The 25736-nt window shown below is 38.4% G+C and overlaps 1 protein-coding gene across 1 annotated transcript in view; it reads left to right on the forward strand.

Moving 5' to 3' along the window:
* TMEM255B (transmembrane protein 255B) overlaps nucleotides 1–25736 on the forward strand; it is a 132646-nt gene that overhangs the window by 8220 nt on the left and 98690 nt on the right. Inside the window, exons 2-3 of the mRNA XM_043996095.1 lie at nucleotides 6338–6480; nucleotides 22650–22712. Coding sequence (XP_043852030.1) covers nucleotides 6338–6480; nucleotides 22650–22712 — 206 coding nt within the window. The remainder of the gene's footprint in view (nucleotides 1–6337; nucleotides 6481–22649; nucleotides 22713–25736) is intronic.

The raw sequence follows: 25736 nt of genomic DNA on the forward strand, positions 1-25736 counted from the left end.
GGTACAGAGGGGTTGGATAGATGATATAGTTAGTGGAAAGCATGATTGGAAATGTAGCCACAAGACTTGAATTTGAATCCTAGCTCTGTCTGTTACTTAGTACCTGTGTGACTTTGAAAAACTTACTTAATCTTCCTGGATCTCAGATTCCTCATCTACAAAATGAGGGAATCAGATTAAATAATCTCCAAGGGCCCCTCCAGCTCTAAATTGAAAATCTATCATTATTTATCCTAATGAACATAAAACAGGCATACCCAGGAAGCAGGTGGCACAACGGATAGAGTGCTAGAGCCAGGAAGATCTGAGTCCAAACCCTACCCCACACTTACTATGATGCTGAGGAATCCACTTAAAAACTCCGTCAGCCTCAGTTTCTTCATTTGTCAAATGAGGATAATAATAGACTCCACCTCACAGGGTTGTTGTGAGGGTTAAATGATTAAAATATATGTCGACCTCTTTGCAAATCTTTTTTTTTCTTTGCAAATCTTAAAGCACTTTATAAATGTCAGCTATTATTGTTATCAGTGTTATTATTGTTGTTACTACAATACCTTATTGATTCTGGAAATTGCAATTAGTCTCTATTCCCTAGTTTGGTACATGTTAATTTTTTTTTTTTAATCAAAGCAAGATGTATAGTCCACAACTCTGTTCCAAGAATAATCCAATGTTTTTACCTCTACTTCCCACCAAGGATGATCCCTAGATTGGTAGTTTTTATTACATTTGGGACTATGAGTATATATACCTTGATGCAACTGGGTAGTGGCAAGAAGGTGATGATGCAGTTTAAAACTCTCCATATAAAGGTCCAGTAATGTAACACACATATAGTTGTTTCCCCAGGTAACCTTTTTGGTTTTTTGTTTTTGCGGGGCAGTGAGGGTTAAGTGACTTGCCCAGGGTCACGCAGCTAGTAAGTGTCAAGTGCCTAAGGTCAAACTTGAACTCAGGTCCTGCTGAATCCAGGGCTGGTGCTTTATCCATTGCGCCACTTAAGGTGTGCCCCTCTGCCTGTCCCCCAAGGTAACCTTTTAAAAGGAAATGTGGGGGCAGCTAGGTGGCACAGTGGATAGAGCTCTTGACCCTTGGCAAGTCACTTAACCCCAATTGCCTCACCAAAAAAAAAAAAAAGAAAAGAAATGTGGGGGGCGGGGCAGCTAGGTGCCGCAGTGGATAGAGCACCGGCCCTGGATTCAGGAGGACCTGAGTTCAAATCCGGCCTCAGACACTTAACACTTACTAGCTGTGTGACCCTGGGCAAGTCACTTAACCCCAATTGCCTCACTAAAAAAATAAAATAAAATAAGAAATGTGGCCCAAGGAGAAACAGAGCACAAAGAGGAAGAATTGATTTACATGGTGCTAGCTGTTGTTGTTGTTGTCATTTTTCAGTCATGTGTGACTCTTTGTGACCCCATTTAGAGTTTTCCTGGCAAAGATGGAGTGGTTTGCCATTTCCTTCTCTAGTTTATTTTACAGATGAGGAAACTGAGGCAAATGACTTGTCCAGGGTCACACAGTTAGTAAGTATCTGAGGCCAGATTTGAACTCAGGAAGATGAGTCTTCTTGATTCCAAGCCCACTGCATCACCTAGCTTCCCTTATATGGTACCATGGGCCAAATGATAATCATTCTTTCATTGTTCAGGAATTTTGTGGTTTTGAGTATTGCTTGAAGGAAGTTTGGGCCATTGTCAGGGGATCTGAAATATTTTTGTCTTGAAGCTGTCATTGTAGTGGTTTGGAGTAAAATGTACAATGATCTATGTGAATTTGATCTGTAGGTATGGACTCTTAGAATTCTTATTAGGGGGCATAGTCCTGTAGGAAGGCTGTGCCCTTTCCCAGTCATGTGATGATACTGGAATTTGAACTGATGAAGCTGCTAGGCTTGTCTCCCCCCCCATCTGGGTATACGACTTGTAGGAAGAAAATCAAGATGAAAGCACTTCAATGTTGACAGTTATAAGGAGTGAATTGAAAATGTTTCAAGCATCACAGATGTCTTCTTCTTCTTTTTTTTTTTTTTGGTGAGGCAATGAGGGTTAAGTGACTTGCCCAGGGTCACACAGCTAGTAAGTGTTAAGAGTCTGAGGTTGGATTTGAACCCAGGTCCTCCTGACTCCAGGGCCAGTGCTCTATCCACTGCGCCACCTAGCTGCCCCACAGATGTCTTCTTAGGTTCTTTACTGAGCAAAATTAGTCCTAGACATTGTCCCAACTGGTAGATTTATATCTGTAGCAACCCCTTTATTAGACTGTAAACATTTTCAGTACAGTGCCTGAGATATACCCATCTTTGTATCCCCAATCGATCACAAAGCATTTATTAAGCATGCACTATTATTATTAAGCACCAGGCACTGTGCTAGCTTGTTAAGGGATCCAGGGGTGCCTAATATCTTGCCTATGGTTGATATTTAATAGATGTTGTTGAATAACAGAATGGTGTGAAAATTCTGGCAGGCCCTGAATCCTGGAGATCACTCGAAAAGAAGTTTCTTCCAACAGAGCTATTTATTTCATATTTAATGAAAGGAAAAAGGAGTTCATTCCTATATTTTATCTTAAGAGCCTAGAATTAAACATATACTACTGGTTCATATACTAAATTCAATATGGACAAAAGAACCCAGGACCTGCAGAAGAAGGACTATTGATTATCACAAAGGGAAAAGTTGGCAGGAATGTGTGTGGCCAATTCTTGTGCTAGTAGTTGGAATAATTAATGTCCATCAGCTAGTCAGTCAATAAATATTTATTGGGACCCTTTCCCTTGCCCACCTATCTCATATTCAAGGTCTGGGGAACACTGGACAAGAGCCTGGGAATGACTTGAGAAGGAAGTTCATAGGATATGTGAGCCAAAGGAAAGTTCCCATTTCCATGGTTAATCTAACAATTGTTTAATCTACATGTGACTAGATTCTTGGAACTTAAGAACAGAAAAGGACTTTGTTTTGTTTTTTTTTGCTTTTTTTTTTTTGCAGGGCAATGAGGGTTAAGTGACTTGCCCAGGGTCACACAGTTAGTAAGTATCAAGTGTCTGAGGCTAGATTTGAACTTGGGTCCTCCTGAATCCAGGGCTGGTGTTTTATCCAAGGAAAAGGACTTTGGAGATCACTTATTCAACCCCTTCATTTTTTATATCAAATTATCAAATATTTTGTTTTTACACCTTCCCCCCCCCCAAATATATCACATCCCTTCCCTACCCGGAGAACTATCCTCTGTAACAAAGAATAAAAAAAGCAAAAAAAAAAGTAGCTCAGCAAAACCAATCAATAAATCAACCGAATCTGATATGTATCATTCCATACTCATAGTAACCAACCTCTGCAAAGAAGTGAGATAGGTACATTCTCTCATCTCTTCTCCAGAGCAAAATTTGATCATTATGCATTCATTTTGGCTCTTTGTTCTTTCCATTTACATTTTGGGGATCACTGTATATGATGTTTTCTTGGTTCTGCTCATTTCATATAATTCTTCCCATGTTTCTTTGTGTCTATCACATTCTTAATTTCTTTCTTTCTTTCTTTCTTTCTTTCTTTCTTTCTTTCTTTCTTTCTTTCTTTCTTTCTTTCTTTCTTTCTTTCTTTCTTTTTTTTTTTTCTGGTGAGGCAATTGGGGTTAAGTGACTTGCCCAGGGTCACACAGCTAGTAAGCATCAAGTGTCTGAGGCTGGATTTGAACTCAGGTACTCCTGACTCCAGGGCCGGTGTTTTACCCACTGTGCCACCTAGCTGCCCCAATTCTTAATTTCTTATAATACATTATTTACCACAACTTGTTTAGCCATTCTCCAACCTTTAGGCATCTATTTTATTTCCAGTTCTTTACCATTGCAAAAAGTGCTGCTATAAGTATCTTGGTGTATTTATGTGTGTGTATTTTTTCCTGTCTTTGACCTCCTTCATTTTGCAGGCAAGGAAACTGAGGCCTAGAGAATGAATATGAATGACTTGCCAAAATGAAATGGGTGGTAAATAGCTAGAGCTGGGATTTGAACTGAAGTCCTCTTCCTCTGAATCCAGTGCCCTTTTGATTACATCACCTTGGCTAATTGGGCATTAATGATACATTATATTCTTGAATTGATTCTTCAGGCTTTTAGGTATGGGAAGTGTCTCATGATGAATTTTTCAAAAGAAGCATATGCTTGGGGCGGCTAGGTGGCGCAGTGGATAAGGCACCAGTCCTAGATTCAGGAGTACCTGAGTTCAAATCTGGCCTCAGACACTTGACACTTACCAGCTGTGTGACCCTGGGCAAGTCACTTAACCCCATTGCCCTGCCAAAAAAAAAAAAATCTCTGGCAATAAAAGAAGCATATGCTGAAGAGGGATTTGACAGAGGGAAAAGAGGTGGCACCACAGTGGCTGAGTAGGGGGAAATTGATCCAGGGTTAGGGATCCCTATGAAATAATGCACAAAAGTGTGCGAATAAGCAAAGAGCAATAGAAAAATAGAGTGGTTGCTCTCAGGAAAGTCTCAACTTGTGGAGATGTCACCACTAGCTTTTCATTTTGTCTCTGAAATAAATGGTCACTCTTGAAGGGTAGTACCTTTGTTAGGTCATCTGGATTAAAAAAGTAGAATGGTTTTTCTTATATTAGAAAAGTTATTTTGATTTTGCCTAGATTTATGCTTTCATTTAATTTATTTTTGCTTATTTGGCAATTCAATTTCTTTGCTGTTAAAACCTCTATGAAACACCTTAGATGTATAGGTGTCTACATTTCTGGCAGGCAAAAGTAGTTATAATTCCAATGACATTTTTTCCTCAAATTAAAAAGGAAACACATGGGTGCGAATCATGGATGCAGAGAACCAAGATTTCACACGGTCCACAGGGCACTGGAGAGGTGCATAGGGAACATAAATGACCTGCAGTATCTTTCCAACAAAAACTTACACATAAAGAGGGGTGTAAAAATGTGAGTGAGATTTTCCACAACCCTTAGATACAAATGATTTAACAGTAGTGCTAAGTAGTTTATAGACTATAAACTGATATTCTTTAGCAGCTTAATAAAATTATAATGAAGTCAGATAGACATTGAAAGGAGCTAATGCAAATACTAACTTGTCTACTCTACAAATATTCAACTATCTGACCTCCAATTGTGGTTAGGTATATCCCCCAATCAGCTTAAAGGTCAAATACTTAAAATAGTAACTTCTGAGCTATAAGGGGCCAATCAGAGCTGGTGAGAAGTTGAAAAGCCAAGTTTAACCAATATGGTGGAAATTCTTGATAGCCAAGAAACAACTGAGAGAAATATAGATCAGAGTGGCTGTGTCTAAGATGGCAAGAATGCAATGCAGTATATGACTTCTTATTTTATGAGCCTGGTACTTTGTAACAGGGCAATTTTAAGTAGTATATATAGAATGTCAAGTGACTGTGCTAGTATCTGATGGTTTCTTTCTTCCTATTCCTACTTATTGTATTTGTACCCCTTGGATTATGTTAAATTGTAGGAGGAGTCATTGTGTATAAATATCTGTGAATCCTGAGGCTCAGGGGTTTTTGGGTCCTAGACCTGAGACCGGCTTTATTGTGAGACAGGATCTCTCTCTCAGTAAACCTATTTTCTTTTGGCTTGGAGACTTTGGTTTTTTCTTTGTCTAACACTACAACTTAGAAATTTTCACCACAAAAGACATCATCCAGGAAATATATGAGTGGAAAAGTAGGTGGGCCAGTTCTGCAGCAAGGGTAAAGGATAACAGACAATCCAGGTGCTAGCCCAACTCGTGTAAACTCCATGAAAGAAGAAACCATGTCTTATCTAATCCTTGTATTTCCCCCAGCACCTAGCATAGTACACTGCACACACTAGTTACTTAATAGTTATTTGTTGCTTGGACCAAAAATCTTTCCTTTAAGAATAAGGAACACAGGGGCAGCTAGGTGGCGCAGTGGATAGAGCACCTGCCCTGGAGTCAGGAGGACCTGAGTTCAAATCTGACCTCAGACACTTAACACTTATTAGCTGTGTGACCCTGGGCAAGTCACTTAACCCCAATTGCCTCACTTAAAAAAAAAAAAGAAAGAATAAGGAACACAGCACCACAATACCATATTAAGGAAATAGTGCTGTTTGACCTCTTAAATGAACTTTTTGGTCTAGCTCTCCTGGATCACTTCCCCCCAAAACTGTTTATTTTGTATTAGCAGATATTTATGAGAAACTGCATTCACAGATAGCTCTTTTAACCTGTACTGGGTTTGCAAAAACACCTCCCTTTGCTCCCATGCTGTTTTTGTTTTTGTTTTTAACAGACTTTCCCCCTTTCCTCCTCTTCATCTCCTCCACAGGGCAGTTTGCAAAAAGAAAGCAGATTTCTCTTTGGTTTGCGGTCTCTCTGCTTGTGGCGTCCATCTTCATACTGACCATTGGCCTTGCAGCAACAACCAGAACTGAGAATGTGACTGTGGGAGGCTACTATCCAGGAATTATTGTGAGTGAAGTACAGGTGTGCTTGGGATGGTGTGCCAGCACGTGCCATTTGTGGTGTGGAGGAGGAAAATTCACATTACTTTGAGCCTTTTCTAATTGATTTGGGCTATGAAATTGGAAGTTAAAATCACGGAAAGCTTAGGTCCAGCCCATGTGTCTGGGTAATGCTCATGTTTCAGATGTTGATACAGATTCCCCCTCCCACCCCAGCCCACCCCCCAAGCCCAACCCCCCACCCCACCAGACAGCCAATTACAGAATCCCAGAATCCCAGAGTCAGAAGGAGGCTTGGGTAGCCATCTAGTCCAACACATAGCTGAACAGATGCTCTCTGTACGATGTCCCCAAAGAGTGGTTATCCCATCTTAGTTGAAAAACTTTCAGTGAAGGTAAACTCACTACCTCTCAAGGCAGCTCATTTCACCTTTGAGTAGCTCTTTTCTTTACTTGTTTTTTTTTTTTGTTTTGTTTTGTTTTGTTTTGTTTTGTTTTGTGGGGCAATGAGGGTTAAGTGACTTGCCCAGGGTCACACAGCTAGTAAGTGTCAAGTATCAGAGGCTGGATTTGAACTCAGGTCCTCCTGAATCCAGGGCCAGTGCTCTATCCACTGTACCACCTAGCTGCCCCCCCTCTTTTCTTTACTTGAAACCTTAATTTTCAGGTTTTTTTTTTAATAACTTCCATCTCTTCCTATTTCTACCTTCAAATCAGAACAAGTACATTCCCCTTTCTATAATGCAGCTTTTCAGATACTTGAAGGCAGCTATCTTGTCCTCCTTGAGTCTTTTATAACAACAACAATAACTAGCATTGCAAAGTACTTTACAAATATCATTTCATCTTATCCTTACAACAACCCTATAATTAGGAAATGTTTAACAGAATAAAGATACAGCGCAGATAATGCTAACTTGTGGTTTTCTTAGTAATATACAGCCCACCGGGACCTGTTCCCATTTGAATTTGATACTATTATTCTAGTCCCCCTGGATGCTTTTGGAATTCCAGGTATTTCAGTTTCCCAGGGCATTCTGTAGAATCTTAACTCTGCCCTAGGGCAATTCACTTATCTCAGGACAGTTTAGTGGAAGGCTTTTTGTGGAATTCTATCCAGGCCAGTATCTCGGGAATCTATGTAACCTAGATAGGCCAAAGTAAATTTATTGGCCCCATATCTCCCTTGGCTTCCTCCCTAACTCCCCAGGTTTTTGTTGTGGTTTTCTTTTAGCAGAGCAATGAGGGTTAAGTGACTTGCCCAAGATCACACAGCTAGTTAAGTGTCAATTGTCTGAGGCTGGATCTGAACTCAGGTCCTCCTGAATCCAAGGCCAGTGCTTTATCCACTGTGCCACCTAGCTGCCCCACTCTCCTGATTTCTTATCAGCTAAGCACTTCTAATCTCTGTTTCCACTTTATACACTTGCAACTGTTAAGGAATTCTGGTCAAGTCAAATCAACAGGTATGTGCCAGGTATGGGGCTAATTGTCAGGGAAACAAATACAAGAGAAAAAAGAGTCTCTACTCTCAAGGAATTTATATTCTAATAGCAGAAGATAGTCCATAAAAGGTATCCAAAAAGGGGATGGGTAGGTACCTGCCCAGGAACATGGTGGTAAAGCCCAGAGAGTCAGAAGTAGAGCACTGAGAAAATAATGAAGAATAGCTGGCCTGGGCTCTTCCATAAAAATGGTAATTCAGTGAGGAAGTCTCTAAAGGGAGTAGGGGACTGTTGGGACAGAGGGAACTTTAAGGGTGAGAAGACATCAGAGACAGAAGGACGGCCAAGAAAGGGGGAAAAAAACCCTAGTGTTGTAGTAGGTATGTAATGGGAACAAAGGCAAAAGCCAATCCATGGATACTCCTCAGGAGAACATGCTGCAACAGAAACAGGAAATTTCGTGTAAATTTCACTCTAGACTAAACTGTGATGAATATCTTATCTTGCTTACTTCTGCCTCTTAAATCCTTAATTCAAAGTTTTCCCTAAATGCCACTGGATACATCACACCTTTACCAATCCCTCCAGTTGATAGCCACCCCCAGCAATTACCTTGTATTTATTCTGTATATGTTTTGTCTATGTGTACATGTTGTCTTCTCTGATAGAATGTAAACTCCTTTAGGGAAGGGGCCATTTTATTTTTTCTTTGTATCCCCATGTCTGACACTTAAAAAAACACTTCACGATTGATTTATCATTGATTAATGTACCTTGAATCTCCTGTCTTTGGTGAAATGATCTGGGTTGAAAATATGGATCAGTATAAATCAAATTCCACCAGATCTCCTTGTATAATATCCATTTCCTGTCATCATGTTTTTCCAAAGGTAGAATTTTCTTAGAGGCTATGAGGATGTGAGTGTATATTTTTAATTTATTGAGCCCTGATCTTCTTTGTCAAAATCTCATGAGGCCTAAAAGTAAGATGGAAGCAAAGTGAACAGTATGTGAGTTTGACTCTTCCCATTTCTGCTTTCAGAATAGGATTTTTTCCTTCAGAAATGAAGACATATTAAAACGAAGAAGTAAATGTGCACAATTTGTTTAATTCAGATAACCAATCTGGATAATTTGGGTCATAGAAAGGCATAGGATTTTAGAACTAGGAAGAACCTTAGGGATCATCTAGTCTGACCCCCTAATTTCACATGTGATGATATGGAGACTCAGGGAAGGAAGTGACTGTTAAAGGTTATATAGAGAGGTAATGAGGCAATTGCAGAACTGGGGCTAGAATCCCAGACTTTGGAATCCTAGTTTAGTGTTAATTCCATTTCATAATTTATTCTTCTAATCCCTAAATCTTTTATACATTATTTCCTTGGAATATCCTCCCTTCTTTATCATCCTTTTTCCTTAGTTTTAATTCAGTTACCCATATTTTTTTTTAAGGCAATTGGGATTAAATGACTTGCCCAGGGTCACACAGACAGTCAGTAACAGGACCTCAGCTTGAACTCAGTTCTTCTGAGTTTAGGGGAAAAAACAAAGGAAGCAGCTCTCCCTTTCACATTGGTTGGTACCACATACCTCCTCCACCTCCTTTCTCAGTTCCTCAGTTGGAATCCCTTGGAGAATGCCTTGCCTCTTACTTTGCATTGTGTTCGTGACTGTGAAGAGCCTGTAAAAATGACTTCTTTGTGTAAAGATTTTTTTTTTTAGCTTAGCCAGCTGCCATCATTAGCCCGAAGTCAGAATTTAGGCCCTGGGGAATCCCACAAGAGGTTCTTCTCTTGGCAAGCTCTGACATAAGCATCTTTCAGGACTCCATCTAGGGCAATGTGTGGGTACAGCTGTGGAGAGAGAGAGCAAGGATCCCAGCCATAGAAAGTAAAGGCTGTCCCGCTATGGTTTTAGAGCTGCATGATCTTAATGCAAATGCATGAAAAAAATTTGAGGGAAATAAATAGCTAGAAGAATTTTTTTCTTTTAAAAATGTATTTAATTTTTATCCCAATAAGTAATAATAATGACATTAAAATATAAATAGAATGTCATTGCAGGCATGATTCTTCAAGAAATATAGATATTTTGGCAATGGAGCAAAATATTATAAATGGAACAAGACTGTTTAAAGTATGTTTTTGGAACTAAAACATGGAAAGAATGAATTCCCTGCATTCACTGGTTTGACAAATGTGTCATTTAAATCACTTATGTGGGACACTAATTAAAGTTCCTGTGTACAAGCCAGCAATTCATTGTAATGAACTGATCTTAGGAAGAAAATAACGTCTGTGTTGTAAATGGGAAAATCCTCAGCAGGCTTTCAGAAGGCATTGTTGAAAAATAAATAGTTAAAGAATGAGTCCTATTGAAGAATTACATTAAAAAAATTGTACTGAAGGGTCTGTGCTGATGTCCTCTTCTTGTTTCTCATCTTAGAACAAAGGTGAGCCTGCTTTTAATGGTAAGGCCAGTAGAGTGGCTCTGGTGTGCTCTAGCAAGCCAGAAATGGAGACAAGGTTGGTTGATAGGAGACTCATGGACCAATGATGATTGATTATAGACCATGTATTGTACTCAAGGAATATATTCAATTTCTAGGTTATATTGCGGTTTTACTAGAAGTTTTTCAGGAAACATTTTACTGGTGGCATTATAACATGAACTGAAATTTTCTTCTGAATTATGCATCAATTTCTTTGTAAATGTGTTTGGGGAAACTTATTCTTTTTATTTTTTATTTTTGTGGGGCAATGAGGGTTAAGTGACTTGCCCAGCGTCACACAGCTAGTAAGTGTCAAGTGTCTGAGGCTGGATTCGAACTCAGGTCTTGCTGAATCCAGGGTCAGTGCTTTATCCAGTGTGCTACCTCGCTGCCCCTCTTTCTTTCTTTTTAAATAATATTTTATTTCCCCTCCAATTACATGTAAAATTTTTTTTAAACATTCCTTGAGTTTCAAATTCTATCACTCCCCCCATCTTCCCCCCTCCCTGAGATGGTAAACAGTCTGATATAGGCTATACATGTACAAACATGTAAACATATTTCCATATTAGTTATTTTGTGGAAGAAAACTTAACCAAAAAAAGAGAAATAAAGTGAAAATTAGCATGCTTTGGTCTGTATTCACATGCCATCAATTCTTCCTCTGGGGCAGAAAGCATTTTTCTATCATAAGTCTTTTGGGATTGTCTTGTATCATTGTATTGCTGATAGTAGTTAAATCATTCACAATTGTTCATGGTACAATTTTTCTGTTACAATGTTCTCCTGGCTTTGCTCACTTCACTCTGCATCAGTTTATGTAAGGTTTTCCAGGTTTATCTGAAATAATCTTGCACATAATTTCTTATAGCACAATAACCTTCCATTACAATCATATGAGCAACTTAGTTTTTCAGATACATTTATGAAATAACAAGTAAGGGAGAGACATATACAATAAATAAAAACAGCATGGGATGGTGCTATTAATAGCCTTTGGAACATTAAGGCTCAGAATGAGTTGAAGGTAATGATGAATGTTGACAACCACAGAAAGAACTCTTTTACCAAAACTATGTTGAGGTTAGAGGCAGATCAAAGAAGAAATAGGGACATAGTTTTAAGTCTGGAGTAGGTGATCATGGACAAAGGAGCAAGAAATAAAGTCCTGTAGCTAGATCCGGATTAGTGTAAATAATGAATCCTGCTGAAGTGGTCATATTGCATATGAATTCATACTATTCAAAGTGATAATTATGTAAAATATGGTAATTATTTTCTGTCTAATAGCAATATGCAGCACAAATTCAAATAATGCAAACACTTCAAGGGATTCATTATTAACACTAATCAGGACCTAGCTGTACACAGTGATTATTTTGATTCTTTTTCTCACCAAAGAAAATGGTCTTTGGACTGGGAAAGGTGGCCTGGAATGCTCTCACTCTCAATCCTTGACTCTTAAATATAATACATCTGAATTTTAGCGAGATACTTTACAAATTTTTGCAGAATGCCCTTGTAGACAAGTAATAAGATGGGCTAGATGATAGTAAAATTAGGGGGATCCAGAACTGGTTGATTATCCTTGGAAAGAAGTCTTTTAGTGGAATTCCTAAGGGATATGCCTTTGGTCCTGAACTTTTCAACAGGCTATTTAAGTAAGGCAAGGATGTCATGCTGATCAAATTTTCACTTGACTTGAAGCTGAGAGGGATAGCTCATGTCTTGGATTATGGATTCGAGATCTCAAAAGACTTTGATTGGTGAGAATAAATGGCTAAATCTAGTAAACTAGGAAGAAAAACCCAATAGGAAAAAAAGCAAAATCTTACACTTTTGAGGTTGATTTTTAAAAGGTACAGTATTGGGGCAGTATCAGTTCATGTGAGAAAAATCCAAGGCTTTTAATAAAACTGCACACTCAATATAAATCCACATTATGGCAAAGAAGCCAACTACCCCCCTCCCTCATTAATGCAATCTTGGGTTGTATAAAGAAAGGCATAAAATGCTTGATTAGGTGATTGTTTTATAGTACTTTGCACTGGTATATTATGTTCAATTCTGAGTGCTCTATTTTAATAAGGAAATTGATAAGCTAGAGATTATCTAAGAAGAGCAACCAGGAAGATGAGAGGATAAAGACAATGTCATACAAGTTGAAGGTCCATGGGATATATAGCCTGGGGAAGAGAAGACTGGATATGGGGCATGATAGTTGCCTTCAGTTATTTAAAGGGCTGTCATGTGGAAGAGAAATTAGTAGGATGGAGGCTTCTTAAAGACAGCAACTGTTATATGTGTGTGTATATATATGTAGCATGTAATTTATTTACATGTACAATATAATTTATTTACAGGAATATATGTATATATACACACATACATACACATACATTTTATAAAGACAAAGTCAAGGAGTTGCCTTCCTTCAAGGAGTTCATATTCTATTGAAAATATATGTGTAGGGGGCAGCTAGGTGGTGCAGTGGATAAAGCCCTGGCCCTGGATTCAGGAGGACCTGAGTTCAAATCTGGCCTCAGACACTTGACACTTACCAGCTGTGTGACCCTGGGCAAGTCACTTAACCCTCATTGCCCCACAAAAAAAAAAAGAAAATATATGTGTACAAATAAGGAGATAAATATACATATAAAGTAATTTTAGTTGTGTTTTAGGGAGAGACTGGAGGAAAAGTAGTAAAAAACTGAGTGGGTCGGGAGGCAGATAAGTGGTATAATAGATTTGTATCACTAGGATTTAAATCCAGCCTCAGGTATGTTTACTAGCTATGTGACCCTAGGAAAGTTATTTAACCTTTGTCTCAGTTTCCTCATTTGTAAAATAGGGCTAATAATAGCACCTACCTCCCAGGGTTGTTGTGAGGATCAAATGAAACAATATTTGTGAAGCACTTTGCAAACCTTAAGACACTATATTTGTTGAGTTGTTCTAGTCATGTCCAACTCTTCATTAGCTCATTTGGGTGTTTTGGTTTTTTTTTTTGACAAAGGTACTTCCTTTCCTTTTCCTACTCATTTTATAGATGAGGAAACTGAGGCAATCAGGGTTAAGTGACTTTCCCAAGGTAACACAATTAGTAAGTGTTTGAGGCAAGATTTGAATTCATAAAGATGAGTCTTCCTGATTCCAAGTCCACCGCCCTATCCACTGTACCACTTAACTTCCAAGGTATTATATAAATGTTAGTTAATTATTATTATCAATATTATAAATTAGGAAAGGCTTCTATTAGAAGGTGGCTCTTGAACTAAATAGTGAAGGGAATTACTGATTTGAAGAAGTAAAATTGAGGTGGTAGAACATTCCAAGCTTAGAGTATAACCTGGAGATGAAAAATATCTCCAACACCTAGCACAGTTGCCTTGCACACATAGTAGTGCTTAATAAATATTTGTTGACTTCATTGAATAGAATTGTACTACTTGACCTCAAAGGGCAGAACCATGAAGAATGGAGAAAAATGGAAGAAAGAAAGTTTGGCTTGATGTAAAGGAAAACTTCCAATAATTTGAGCAATCTCAAAGTGGAATGGTTTGCTTGAGTTTCACATCATTGGGAGTCTTCAAGGGAAGGTAGATGACATTCTTTGGGGATTTGTTATAGGATCCCCATTCAAGTAAAGGTAGGATTAGAAGTCCTAATTCTGGGCAGTTTCATTAGTAGGTTAGTGGAGAAGGAAGGAACAAGCATTTCCTAAGCACCTACTATGTGCTAGGCACTATGCTAATTGTTTTACAAATATGATCTCATTTGAGCCTCACTCCACTCCTGGGAAGTAGATACTATTATTATCCCCACTTTACAGTTAAGGAAACTGAGGCAGAGAGAAGTTAAGTCACTTGATTAGGATTATATAGCTTGTAACTATCTGAAGCAGGATTTGAACTCAGGTCTTCCTGATTACAGGTCCAACACAGTGAGCACCACCTGGCTGTCTCCACCTAGTGGTAGGGCGATTACTTTTTTGTTTGGTAGCTCACACAGACCATCTACTAAGGTAGAGAGGGTTGCTATCTGCATCAGTGATGGTCCCCACAGCAACAAAAACCATTGCTCCCTGAAGACATTGGAGTGAAAAAAAATAGCATGCGATATTTTTATGTTCATAGGCTGTTGGAACTGAGAGAGACTTTAGAGGTCTTTCATGAAGTCCACCTTAAAAATGAGGAAAATGGTGCCCAAATAATTTAAGTGATTGGCCTAAAGTTATTCTGCAAGTTGGCGTCTGAGTTAGTATTAAAAAGAGATAATTTACATAGCATTTTAAAGTTTATAAAACACTTTATATACCCTACCTTATTTGAGTCTCACAATAACTCTGGAAATTTGGTATCAAGGGCATCATCATCATTATTATTGAGTCATCTGAGCTCAGAAAAGCCACACTGGCTTGCCCATTGCTCACAAGGGGAATAATTTAAGACCCAGCCACTCCTATTTCCCAGTTCAGCCATCGTTCCAGTACAAGGTTTTTCAACTCCTAGTTCAGTGTTTTGGTTTTTAATTTACAAAGAAAATTTTGGAAAATTCCTTTTTCATGAAAACGGTTAATTGTTGGAGGAAACATTGGCAATCATTGAAGGTGCTTTCATTTGAGTGCTGTAGAAATAGAACACCAATGCCTAACCAGCAAACTCATCCTGGGAGGTTGTTAGCAAGTGACTCCTTCTTCCTTGCACAGAGCATTTGTCTTCAAATAATTAGCACCTCTATTTCTGTTCTATGTCCCTTTCTTCACTAACACTTCATTCATAACCTGGGCTACTTAGAACATGTTCTGTAGACTTGAGCCACATTACAATGATAATATATGAATATTTCTCTAGCCCTTTGGAAGGTTTGCAAAGCACTTTTTCATTTAACTCTCATAATAATCTTGTGTGGTAGGTACTACAGAAATTATTTTCCCCATTTGACAGTTGGGGAAACTGAGGCCCAGAGAGAATGTTGCAATTTCTAAGAATAAGAGAAATGCAAATGAAAACAACCATGAGTTTTTACCTCTTACCCAGCAAATTGGCAAAGATGGGTAGAGTCAATGTTGGAAGGATTGTGGAAATAGTCACGTATTTCATGTCATAAGTAGCACTTGAATTCAAGACTTCTAGGCTTCAGTTCTGATACAGTATTAATTATGTTACACTGGGGCCTCTCAAGAGACAACAGTTTGTGTGTATACTCTTTGACCCAGAAATACCACTATTTGATCTATATCCCAAGGCGATTATAAAAAAGGAAAAAGGATCCACATATACAAAAATATTTATAGCAGCTCACTTTGTGGTGGCAAAAAATTAGAAATAGAAGGAAGGTCCACCAATTGGGGAATGGCTAAGCAAGTTGTGGTATATGAATGTAATGGAATACTATTGTGCTGTAAGAAATGATGAGCAGGCAGATTTTAGAAAAACCTGGAAAAACTTAAGTGGACTGATGCTGAGTGAAGTGAGCAGAAATAGGAGAACATTGTACCAGTAACAGCAACATTGTATGGTGATCAACTGTGATAGACTTGGCTCTTCTCAGCAATACAATGATCCAAGATAATTCCAGAGGACTCAATTTAGAAAATCTTCTCCACAACCAGAAAAAGGAACTGTGGAATCTGGATGCAGATTGAACCATGCTGTTTCTACTTTGTTTTTGTTTTTTGTTTTTTGAAGTTTTCCCCTTTTGTTCTGATTCTGATTAATGCAGAAATATGTTTAATATAATTGTACATGTATAACCTATAGCAGATTGCTTGCTGTCTTGGGGAGGGGGGAGGGAAGGGAGGGAGGAAGAAAAATTTGGAATTAGGAATCCTATAAAAACTAATGTTGAGGGGCAGCTAGATGGCACAGTGGATAGAGCACCGGCCCTGGAGTCAGGAGTACCTGAGTTCAAATCCGGCCTCAGACACTTAACACTTACTAGCTGTGTGACCCTAGGCAAGTCACTTAACCCCAATTGCCTCACTAAAAACAAAAACAAAAACAAAAACAAAAACTAATGTTGAAAACAATCTCTACATGTAACTAGAAAATAATAAAATACTTTTATGATTTAAAAAAGAGATAACAGTTTGGTTAAAAGGAGTATATTTCATATTTTGAAAAGGAGTATGGCATACAGGATGGAACACTAGAGTTAGGAGTAAGGAAGAACTGGTTCAAGTCCTAATTTAGATACTTATTAGACATGTGACTGGATGGATTCACCATTTCTAAACCTTGGTTATAAGGATCAAATGAAATAGTTCTATTCAGTACACTTTGAAAAACTTAAAGTGCTTTATAAATGTCAGCTATTACTATTTAGAGAGGCATTTTCAATGTGATATTAAGTAAACCAAATGTTTCTTTTTATAATTCAGGGGAAAGAGTTTAAAAAAGTCTCTCTCTCTCTCTTGATACAGGATAAAATATATATAGAAAAAACTTTTTTTGGGGGGAGGGCAGGGCAATGAGGGTTAAGTGACTTGCTCAGGGTCATACAGCTAGTAAGTGTCAAGTGTCTGAGGCTGGATTTGAACTCAGGTCCTCCTGAATCCAGGGCTGGTGCTTTATCCACTATGCCACCTAACTGCCCGCAAGAAAAGACTTTTTATAAGATATTTTAACCTGATTAGAAAATACTATTTGGAAAAACTTATTTGTCAGCTCTGTAGCCATGAAAAGTTTGCAAATTCTTAGCATGTTTTAATCTATTTTAATCATAAAAGCTCAGCACACAAAAAGGCTGGCATCAAAATAATGATAAGTGGGTATGTGTGTTTGCATCCACTGCTATGCAAGCACTATGTAAAGAAAAGTAGAATTCCTCCCCTCCCACTTTCTTTTTTTTCTTTTGCTTAATCATAAAAGTATGTTATTATTTTCCAGTTACATGTAAAGATAATTTTCAACATTTGTTTTCATAAGATTTTAGTTCCAAATTTTTCTTCCTCCCTCCCTTCCCTCCCCCTCCCAAAGACAGCAAGCAATTCGATACACGTTATATATGTACAATCACACTAAACATATTTCTGCATTAGTCATGTTCTGAAAGAAGAGTCAGAACAAAAGGGAAAAACCTCAAAAAAGAAAAAAACAAACAAAAAACATAGAAACAGTATGGTTCAATCTGCATTCAGAATCTACAGTACTTTTTTCTGGATGTGGAGAACATTTTCTATCATGAGTTCTTTGGAATTGTCTTGGATCATTGTATTGCTGAGAGGTCTGCTTCCACTGTCACCCACTTTACTGAAGCTTTATAAAGAATTTTTTTTGGGGGGGTGAGGCAATTGGGGTTAAGTGACTTGCCTAGGGTCACACAGCTAGTAAGTGTCAAGTGTCTGAGACCAGATTTGTACTCAGATCCTCCTGAATCCAAGGCTGTTGCTTTATCCACTGTGCCACCTAGCTGCCCCTTTATAAAGAATTTGTGAAAATTCTTCACAATTTTTATTTGACTCATAAAATCTGCATTTATCCTACCCATGGCAGGCCCTCTCAAAATTATGACATTCTTTGTCTTTGGGAACACCTACCTCAATCACTCAGCAAGCACTTATTAAATATTTATTGTGCACCAGACACTGTGCTAGGCAAAGGGGACACAAAGACAAAAGTAAAACAATACCTGCCCTCAAGGAGTTTACATTCCATCAGAGAAGACTTGAAAATATATAGTGCTCTCTCTCTCTCTCTCTCTCTCTCTCTCTCTCTCTCTCTCTCTCTCTCTCTCTCTCTCTCTCTCTCTTTTTCTCCCTTCCTCCCTCTATCCCTTCCTCCCTCTCCTATCTCTTTATAATAGATAAGAGATGATTTTAGGAAAAGATAGCCACCACTGCCCTCCTTGTCCATATTTACCAAGTACTCATCCTTTTTCTTTTATAGAAAATAAGTTTTTATTGCTATTTTTTGTTTCATATCATTTACATTTCCTGATCTGTTCTTTCCCCTCTTCCTACTAGAGAGTCATCATAACAAAAAATTTAAAAAAAGAAGGGAAAAATGAGTTCAGCAAAAAAAACCCCAAACCCCCCAAAACCCAACACATTGAAAAATTCTATACCCATGTTTTCCCACATCCTGGTTCTTCACCTCAGCAAAGAAGAGAGGAATGAACTTTCATATATCTCTTCTTTGGGGGAAAAGGTTGTCATTATAATTTTACAACATTCCATTTCAATTATTTTGTTTATGCTTTTCCATTTAAGTTGTTGTAATCATTTTGCATATTAAATTTTTGCTTTTGCTTAATTCACCTTGCATCAGTTCATATGTCTTCCCATTCTACTTTGTATTATTATTATTATATCTGTCATTTCTTTCTTTTTTTTTTTTTTTTTTTTGGTGAGGCAATTGGGGTTAAGTGACTTGCCTAGGGTCACACAGCTAGTAAGTGTTAAGTGTCTGAGGCTGCATTTGAACTCAGGTCCTCCTGACTCCAGGGCCAGTGCTCTATCCACTGAACCACCTAGCTGCCCTGTCATTTCTTTTTAGCACAGTAATATTCCATTATATTCTTATGCCACAATTTTTCCAACCATCTCCCAGTTGATAGGCCTTTACTTTGGTTCTAATTCTTGCTACTATAAACATGTGGCTATAAATATTTTAATGTATTTGGGACCTTTCTTCATATCATCGATTTCCTTGGTATTTAGCCCAATAATGGGATCTCTGGGACAAAAAGTATGAGCTTTTTAATTACTTTCTTTGAATAATTTGAATTTTTTCTAGAATGATTGGACAAATTCATAGCTTTACCACCAGAGCATTAGTGTTTCTGTCTTTCTATACTCCTTTCAGCATTGACTATTCCCAAACAAGGGTAAGTGACTTGCCCAAGATCACACAGCTGCTAAGTGTCAGAGGCCAGATTTGACCTCAGGAAGATGAGTCTTCCAGGTTCCCAGCCCAATACTTTATCTACTGTGCCATCTAGCTTCCCCTTCTTAGGGTAAGGCTTATTTTTGAAGAAATATCTTTTAAGGTGTTAGTACACATGTATCTTGCAGGCATCTTTTTATCTTAATAGTGACTTTTTTTTTTTTTTGCAGGGCAATGCGGGTTAAGTGACTTGCCCAGGGTCACACAGCTAGTAAGTGTTAAGTGTCTGAGGCCGCATTTGAACTCTGGTACTCCTGAATCCAGGGCCGGTGCTTTATCCACTGTGCCACCTAGCTGCCCCCAATAGTGACTTTTTAAGACTGAGATTCTGCCTTCAAGACTCAAATTGAACTTTAATGGTGAAATTTTAGGAGTGATTAAAGGCAAATAGAGAGATACTATTAGGCATGGGACCTTTTTGTTATTCCTGAAATTTCCCTGGTTCTACCCACATTTACCAAAACTGCCCTGCAAAACATCTTCACACCATTTTCCTTCCATTATTTTATATGTCACTGAGCCAAGAATGCACACTTCTGTGAATACATTCAGAATTTCTTCAGAGGTAAATGACTTAATGTTGGTATATTAAAGTAGGAAATGCATTAGGATATGGGTTGACTAAGCAGTCACAGAGAACACTTCAAACACTTAAAATCTGTGATCCCATAATTATGCGACTAAGTCCCTTAGGTTGGTGATGCTTCATCTATCTGGGGATATAGGAGAGAAATCCAGTTGTTTTGTGTTCTTTATGGACTTCCTAATTCAGTTCACGTGAAGAAGGGGATTCTCCATGAGAATTCAGTCAGAAGTTCATGATGCTTAAACTGGGCAGAGGGAAAGGTTACTGACAAAAATTTATATATTGTGCATACTTAGTTACCTGCATGTTGTTTCGCTCATTAGAATGTGAGCTCCTTGAGGGCAGCTAGGTGGTGTAGTGGATAAATCACCAGCCCTGGATTCAGGAGGACCTGAGTTCAAATCTGGCTTCAGACACTTGACAATTACTAGCTGTGTGACCCTGGGCAAGTCATTTAACCCTCATTGCCCTGCAAAAATAAAATAAAATAAAAAGCAAGTGAGCTCCTTGAAAGCAGGGACTGTGTTTTTGTCTTTCTGTGTGTACATGTCACCAGCACTCAGTGTAAAGCATGGAAGAGAGTAGGAGCTTATTGATTTTTCAAAAAAAAAATTTCTTCAGAAATATTTACCCCTGTGTCAAATCTCAGGCCTTTGTAGCCAGACATGTTTGCCAGGGACATGTAAGTGAGCCCACCTGGAAGAATTAGATTTGATGCTCTTTGGCTCAATTTTACTCTTCCTCAGTTTCTCCATCTGGTATACATTGTGTCTAGCCTTGGGCATTCATGTTTGAGGAAAATTAAAGCTGAGATCCTAGTTCTTGAACTCTCACAAGACTCTGTGGTTAGATTTTCTCAACACAACTTCATTTAGAGTTCACAGTTTGTGAATAGATTATCACTCTGCAGCATTAGATTTAGCTTCTGTCCTGGAAAAACTGGCAAGTAAGCAAATTTTATTTCCCATCTACCTTTTTTGCATCTTTCCTTTCCTTTTAGGTGCCCCTTTCCCTAATACTCGCAGCCTCCCATTGGCATTCTCCAGTCAAATCTGGCCTTTCTAAGAAGTACCCTAAATTCTGAACCTTTTATTCATTTCTGTAGTCATCAAAACTTCTGACCTTCCTTCAGAGTCCTATTTTTCTCATTCCTAGATAAGCAATAAACTAATTCCTATTAAGATATTAATGATTAATATGTTGCCCACCCCTATTTTAAATTTAGTTCCTGGGAATGCTTGGAAATATAATCCCTTATTAGGAGTTCTTTACCATAGGTTCATGAACTTGTTTTTGTGGTTTAAAAAAAATTCAATAATTTCAGTCCAAATGCTTTATCTTTGATTTTATGTACTCACAAACATCATTATTAAAAGGAGTACATGGGGGCAGCTAGGTGGCACAGGGGATAGAGCACTGGCCCTGGATTCAGTCACTTAACCCCAATTGCCTCGCCCCCCCAAAAAAAAGAGTTTCCCTAGGCTGACAAAGGAGTCCATGATGCAAAAAAGGGTCAACAACCCATGTCTTAACTTGAAGAAAAAGTGGCATAGTGGATAGAGAAATGGCTTCAGAGTCAGGAAGGTTGGGTTAACATCTTACCTAGGAGATACATTGGCTTTGAAATCCTGGGCATGTCACTTAATCTCTCAGTGACCAAGGCAACTTTCTAAGTCTCTAAGTTGAAGAGTAAGTGTCTTTCTGCATTTGGTAAAGAGTTAACGAAATCCCAGTCCCAGTCCTAAAAAACCTTCCCAAATTCAAAAGCATTATTCTCTGTTGTTAGAATTTAGGCAAGCCCATCGGTGATATATTTTAGAGGGATGCATATATCTTCATGTACCTGAAACGAGACCATAGAAAGGAAGTCCCTATTCTGCTATTATTACATATCATTACATATGTTCCATATGGTAACATGCCCTAATTAGCTGTTCAGTGGATAGAGGGCTAGACCTGAAGTGAGCAATGCCTGAGTTGAAAATCTGTCTGCAGATACTCACTAGCTGTGTGACCCTGGGCAGATCATTAACCACTGACTACCTCAGTTTTCTCATGCATAAAATGGGGTTAATAATAGCACCTACCTCCCAAGGTGGTTGTGAGATAAAATAGAGATATTTATAAAGTGTTTCGCAAACCTTAAAGTGCTATATAAATGCTAATTATTATTATGGCCATTATCCATTATTTATATCATTCATGTATGTATATACATAAACAATATATTCACATGTATGGATAAATATAAATGCATACAAACTAGTACACAGACATGCACAAACACATACGTGCATATATAAACACACATGTATATATGCATGTAAAATCTTGTCTGGAGTGGAACCTGAGACCATATTCTGAATGCAAATTTATTCAGGCTCCTTATGAGGGAACTATACCTAATCACTTCCTAGAAATGTCCCAAAGAGGGGCAGCTAGGTGACGCAGTGGATGGAGCACCAGCCCTGGATTCAGGAGGACCTGAGTTCAGATCCGGCCTCAGACACTTAACACTTACTAGCTATGTGACCCTGGGCAAGTCACTTAACCCCAATTGCCTCACCAAAAAAATAATGTCCCAAAGAGTCCCATCCTGCTTTGGTGCTAGTATAAGATGGAGATGACCTCTTTTTGCTATCATAAAATATTTTTCAAACTTGCATTATTAGCTTTATTACTTACTGTTAAACTTTCCTAACTAGGCTGCTAAGCATGCTGAAATATCAACCTGATTTCCCTTTTTTTTCCTTTTGGTTTCAGCTTGGCTTTGGATCTTTCTTGGGAATTATTGGCATCAATTTGGCGGAGAACAGGAGACAAATGGTAAGAAAATTCTTCTTTTAAACATAAAATGCATGTTTCCTAGCTGTGTGACCCTGGGCAAGTCACTTAACCTCAATTGCCTCACTTAAAAAAAAATTTTAAAAAATGCATATGTTTGAAATATTAGCCTTTAGAGGAAGGTCATTCCTATGTAGCTCTGTAGCAGTGGGGTGCTTTTCCACTGGGGGCACAGTGAAAAGGCTCAGGGAATGGGGAGATTTTTAAATTAAGTAAATAACATGCAAAGTGAAGACAAAATTACTGTATGAATTGAACATACTTTGATTTTGTGGTTCAGCACCTCAACCATATTTTCTTTCCTTTCTGCTATGGTACTTGACACATAGAAAGATCATGTAAGCTTGCTGAATTGAATTGATTTGGGCTAAGATCATGCTCAAGATATATCCTCACAAAAAGCGCAGCAAAATATCTGGAGCATAGTAGTCATTTTATGAATGTTTGTTGATTGATCACTTGAAAGAGATTGCATAGGTGGAAAATAGGACATGAAAATTCCTGTAGATTTTACAGAATGTTAGAGTTGGAAATTTAGAAATCATCCAGTCTGACCCCTCTAATTTTTTTTAATTTTAGTTTTTTTTGGTGAGGCAATTGGGGTTAAGTGACTTGTCCAGGGTCACACAGCTAGTAAGTGTTAAGTGTCTGAAGCTGGATTTGAACTCAGGTACTCCTGAATCCAGGGCCGGTGCTTTATGCACTGCGCCATCTAGCTGCCCCTCACTCCTCTAATTTTGAAAGTGAAGAAGCTGAGCATTTAGTAGTAAAGACTCCTGTGCAAGATTGCATAACTAGTCTGGAACAGAGCCAGCACTAGAACCCGGGTCTCTTGATTCCACGTTCATTGTTCTTTTTCCTCATAATCTCCTCCTTCCCAGTTTGATCTTGTTTTGAAAGACAATTACATTTATCGATTTTTGAAGAGTTTGTTTTTTAATTCATGATCTCAGGAGAATTTTTGTTGCTAAGTCCATGTTTGGCTGTATGTCAATAAAAATAAACAGTTGACTTCTGTCCTCTAATTATGGTGAAATATTGGCATTATGAAATTATTGGAACATTTATAGTCGGTGAGTCTGGGGAGCCTGGCCTCTCCTTTCCTTTGTCTCTGTATTCTCCTCAAAATATTACATTAAAAAGTTAAATTAAATAAACCACAAGAACTATATTGCCATCTTATTTCACTATCAGATTTATAAGTAACCTTGTCTTTCTTTCTTATTGATTGCATGGGTAAAAGTCAGTAAGAGATTCACAGAAGCAAACCCCAAACCGGCTTGATATTCCCTGTGGCATTCAATGCATTCACACCATAAGGCTGTTGAGAAGGGAAATCATAATTGGTTAGCCTGAGTTTGTAAAACCCGGCAAGGTAGAGAATGAGAGAGAGAGAGAGAGAGAGAGAGAGAGAGAGAGAAACACATACACACACACAGTGAGAGAGACAGAGACAGACAGAGACTGAGAGAGACAGCGAGACAGAGACAGAGAGACAGAGACAGACAGAGACATAGAAATGAACAGAGACAGAGAGACAGAGACAGAGAGAAAGAGAGAGACAGAGGGACAGAGAGACAGAGAGAGACAGAGAGACAAGACACAAAGAGATGAACGGAGACAGAGAGACACAGAGAGAGACAGAGAGAAATGGAGAGACAGAGAGACAAAGAGGAGATGGAGACAGAGGAGAGAAGACAGGGGCAGAGACAGAGAAACAATGAGAATGGATTACCTGTCTAAAAGAAGCAGGAGAAATAAGGACAATTTTGATTGGTGAAGAATGATTAAGCAGAAAAGCTGAAATCAAAGAGGGGCAGGGTGGTTGTAGATAAAGAATATGGTTCAAGTTAGATGTAAGAAAAACATTTTGGGCCATAAATATTATGAAAGAGGTATTTTACAAATGGGGTACTAATATACCACCCCCCACACACACACACAATAAGAATGCCTGCTTGCATTCCAGACCCTTGTCTAAAGTACTGTGGGTTCCGGGTCCAGGCAATCCAAATATGTTCTGGCCACTTGTGTGACCTTACTTTCTCCATTTTCATGGAGAAACAGTGAAAATGTTTAACAACTATCACCCTGAAAATGCAAGATACATTTTAAACTTTAATCTGCATTCTTCATATTTTCCCATCATTTTCTTATGTCTAGACAATCAACAAAACAGAATCGAGCCCTGATTTGTAGTGTTTGCCAATTTCTGAGCTATAAAGGCTCACAATGCAAAATTGAACAATCAGGTCTTTTGAGGTAGTTTGAGATACCTCTAGTACAACCCTGTATATTGTGGAAAACAGCACTGGATTTAGGGTTAAAGTGCCAACTCTGTAGTAACCTAGCCCTGAAACCTTGGGCAAAATGCTTGAGCTTCAATTTTCCTTGTCTGCAAAATGGACATTGTAATATTTTCATTACCTATCTCATAAGAGTGGAAGAACAGTGTTTTATAAGCAATAAAGCCCTGTATAAACCTAAGGTATTATTATAATATTACTCAAAGGTGGAATTGGCAGCTAATCTTAAGTGATAGTCTTCAGGGATCTGGGAGGGTCTGTGTGTCCTTGAATATCTCCCATACCCAATGTAATTCCTTTAACTGGGCATAGTCTTCTATTTCACATTTCAAGATAAAGTGTAAAATGAAAATACTCCTGAGAAAGGAGGCAAAGGGCTTAAATTCACACTAAGGCATGATTGAGGAGCAGAAGAAAGGTGTGATTATCATGGCAGGAGTTAGAGAGAGGAAAGACAAATTTCCACATTACAATTTTGCTTATGCCACCCCCAAACCACCCCCCAAAGTCAGTCCCTGTTGGATGTACCTAGAGGTATGTATCTGGTGTGGGGATCTGTGGATTGATTTGGGATTTCCTTTGAGCTAATGGAAATTCCTGAAAGGAGACAGGGGACTCTCTAGAAGGAATCAGAGGTGGGGCTGTCCCACGACTACTAGACATCTATTTCAGTTTCACGATTTGGCCATGGATCAGCAGC

The sequence above is a fragment of the Dromiciops gliroides genome, chromosome 3 (genome assembly GCF_019393635.1).
Source record: "Dromiciops gliroides isolate mDroGli1 chromosome 3, mDroGli1.pri, whole genome shotgun sequence".
Classification (NCBI taxonomy): domain Eukaryota; kingdom Metazoa; phylum Chordata; class Mammalia; order Microbiotheria; family Microbiotheriidae; genus Dromiciops; species Dromiciops gliroides.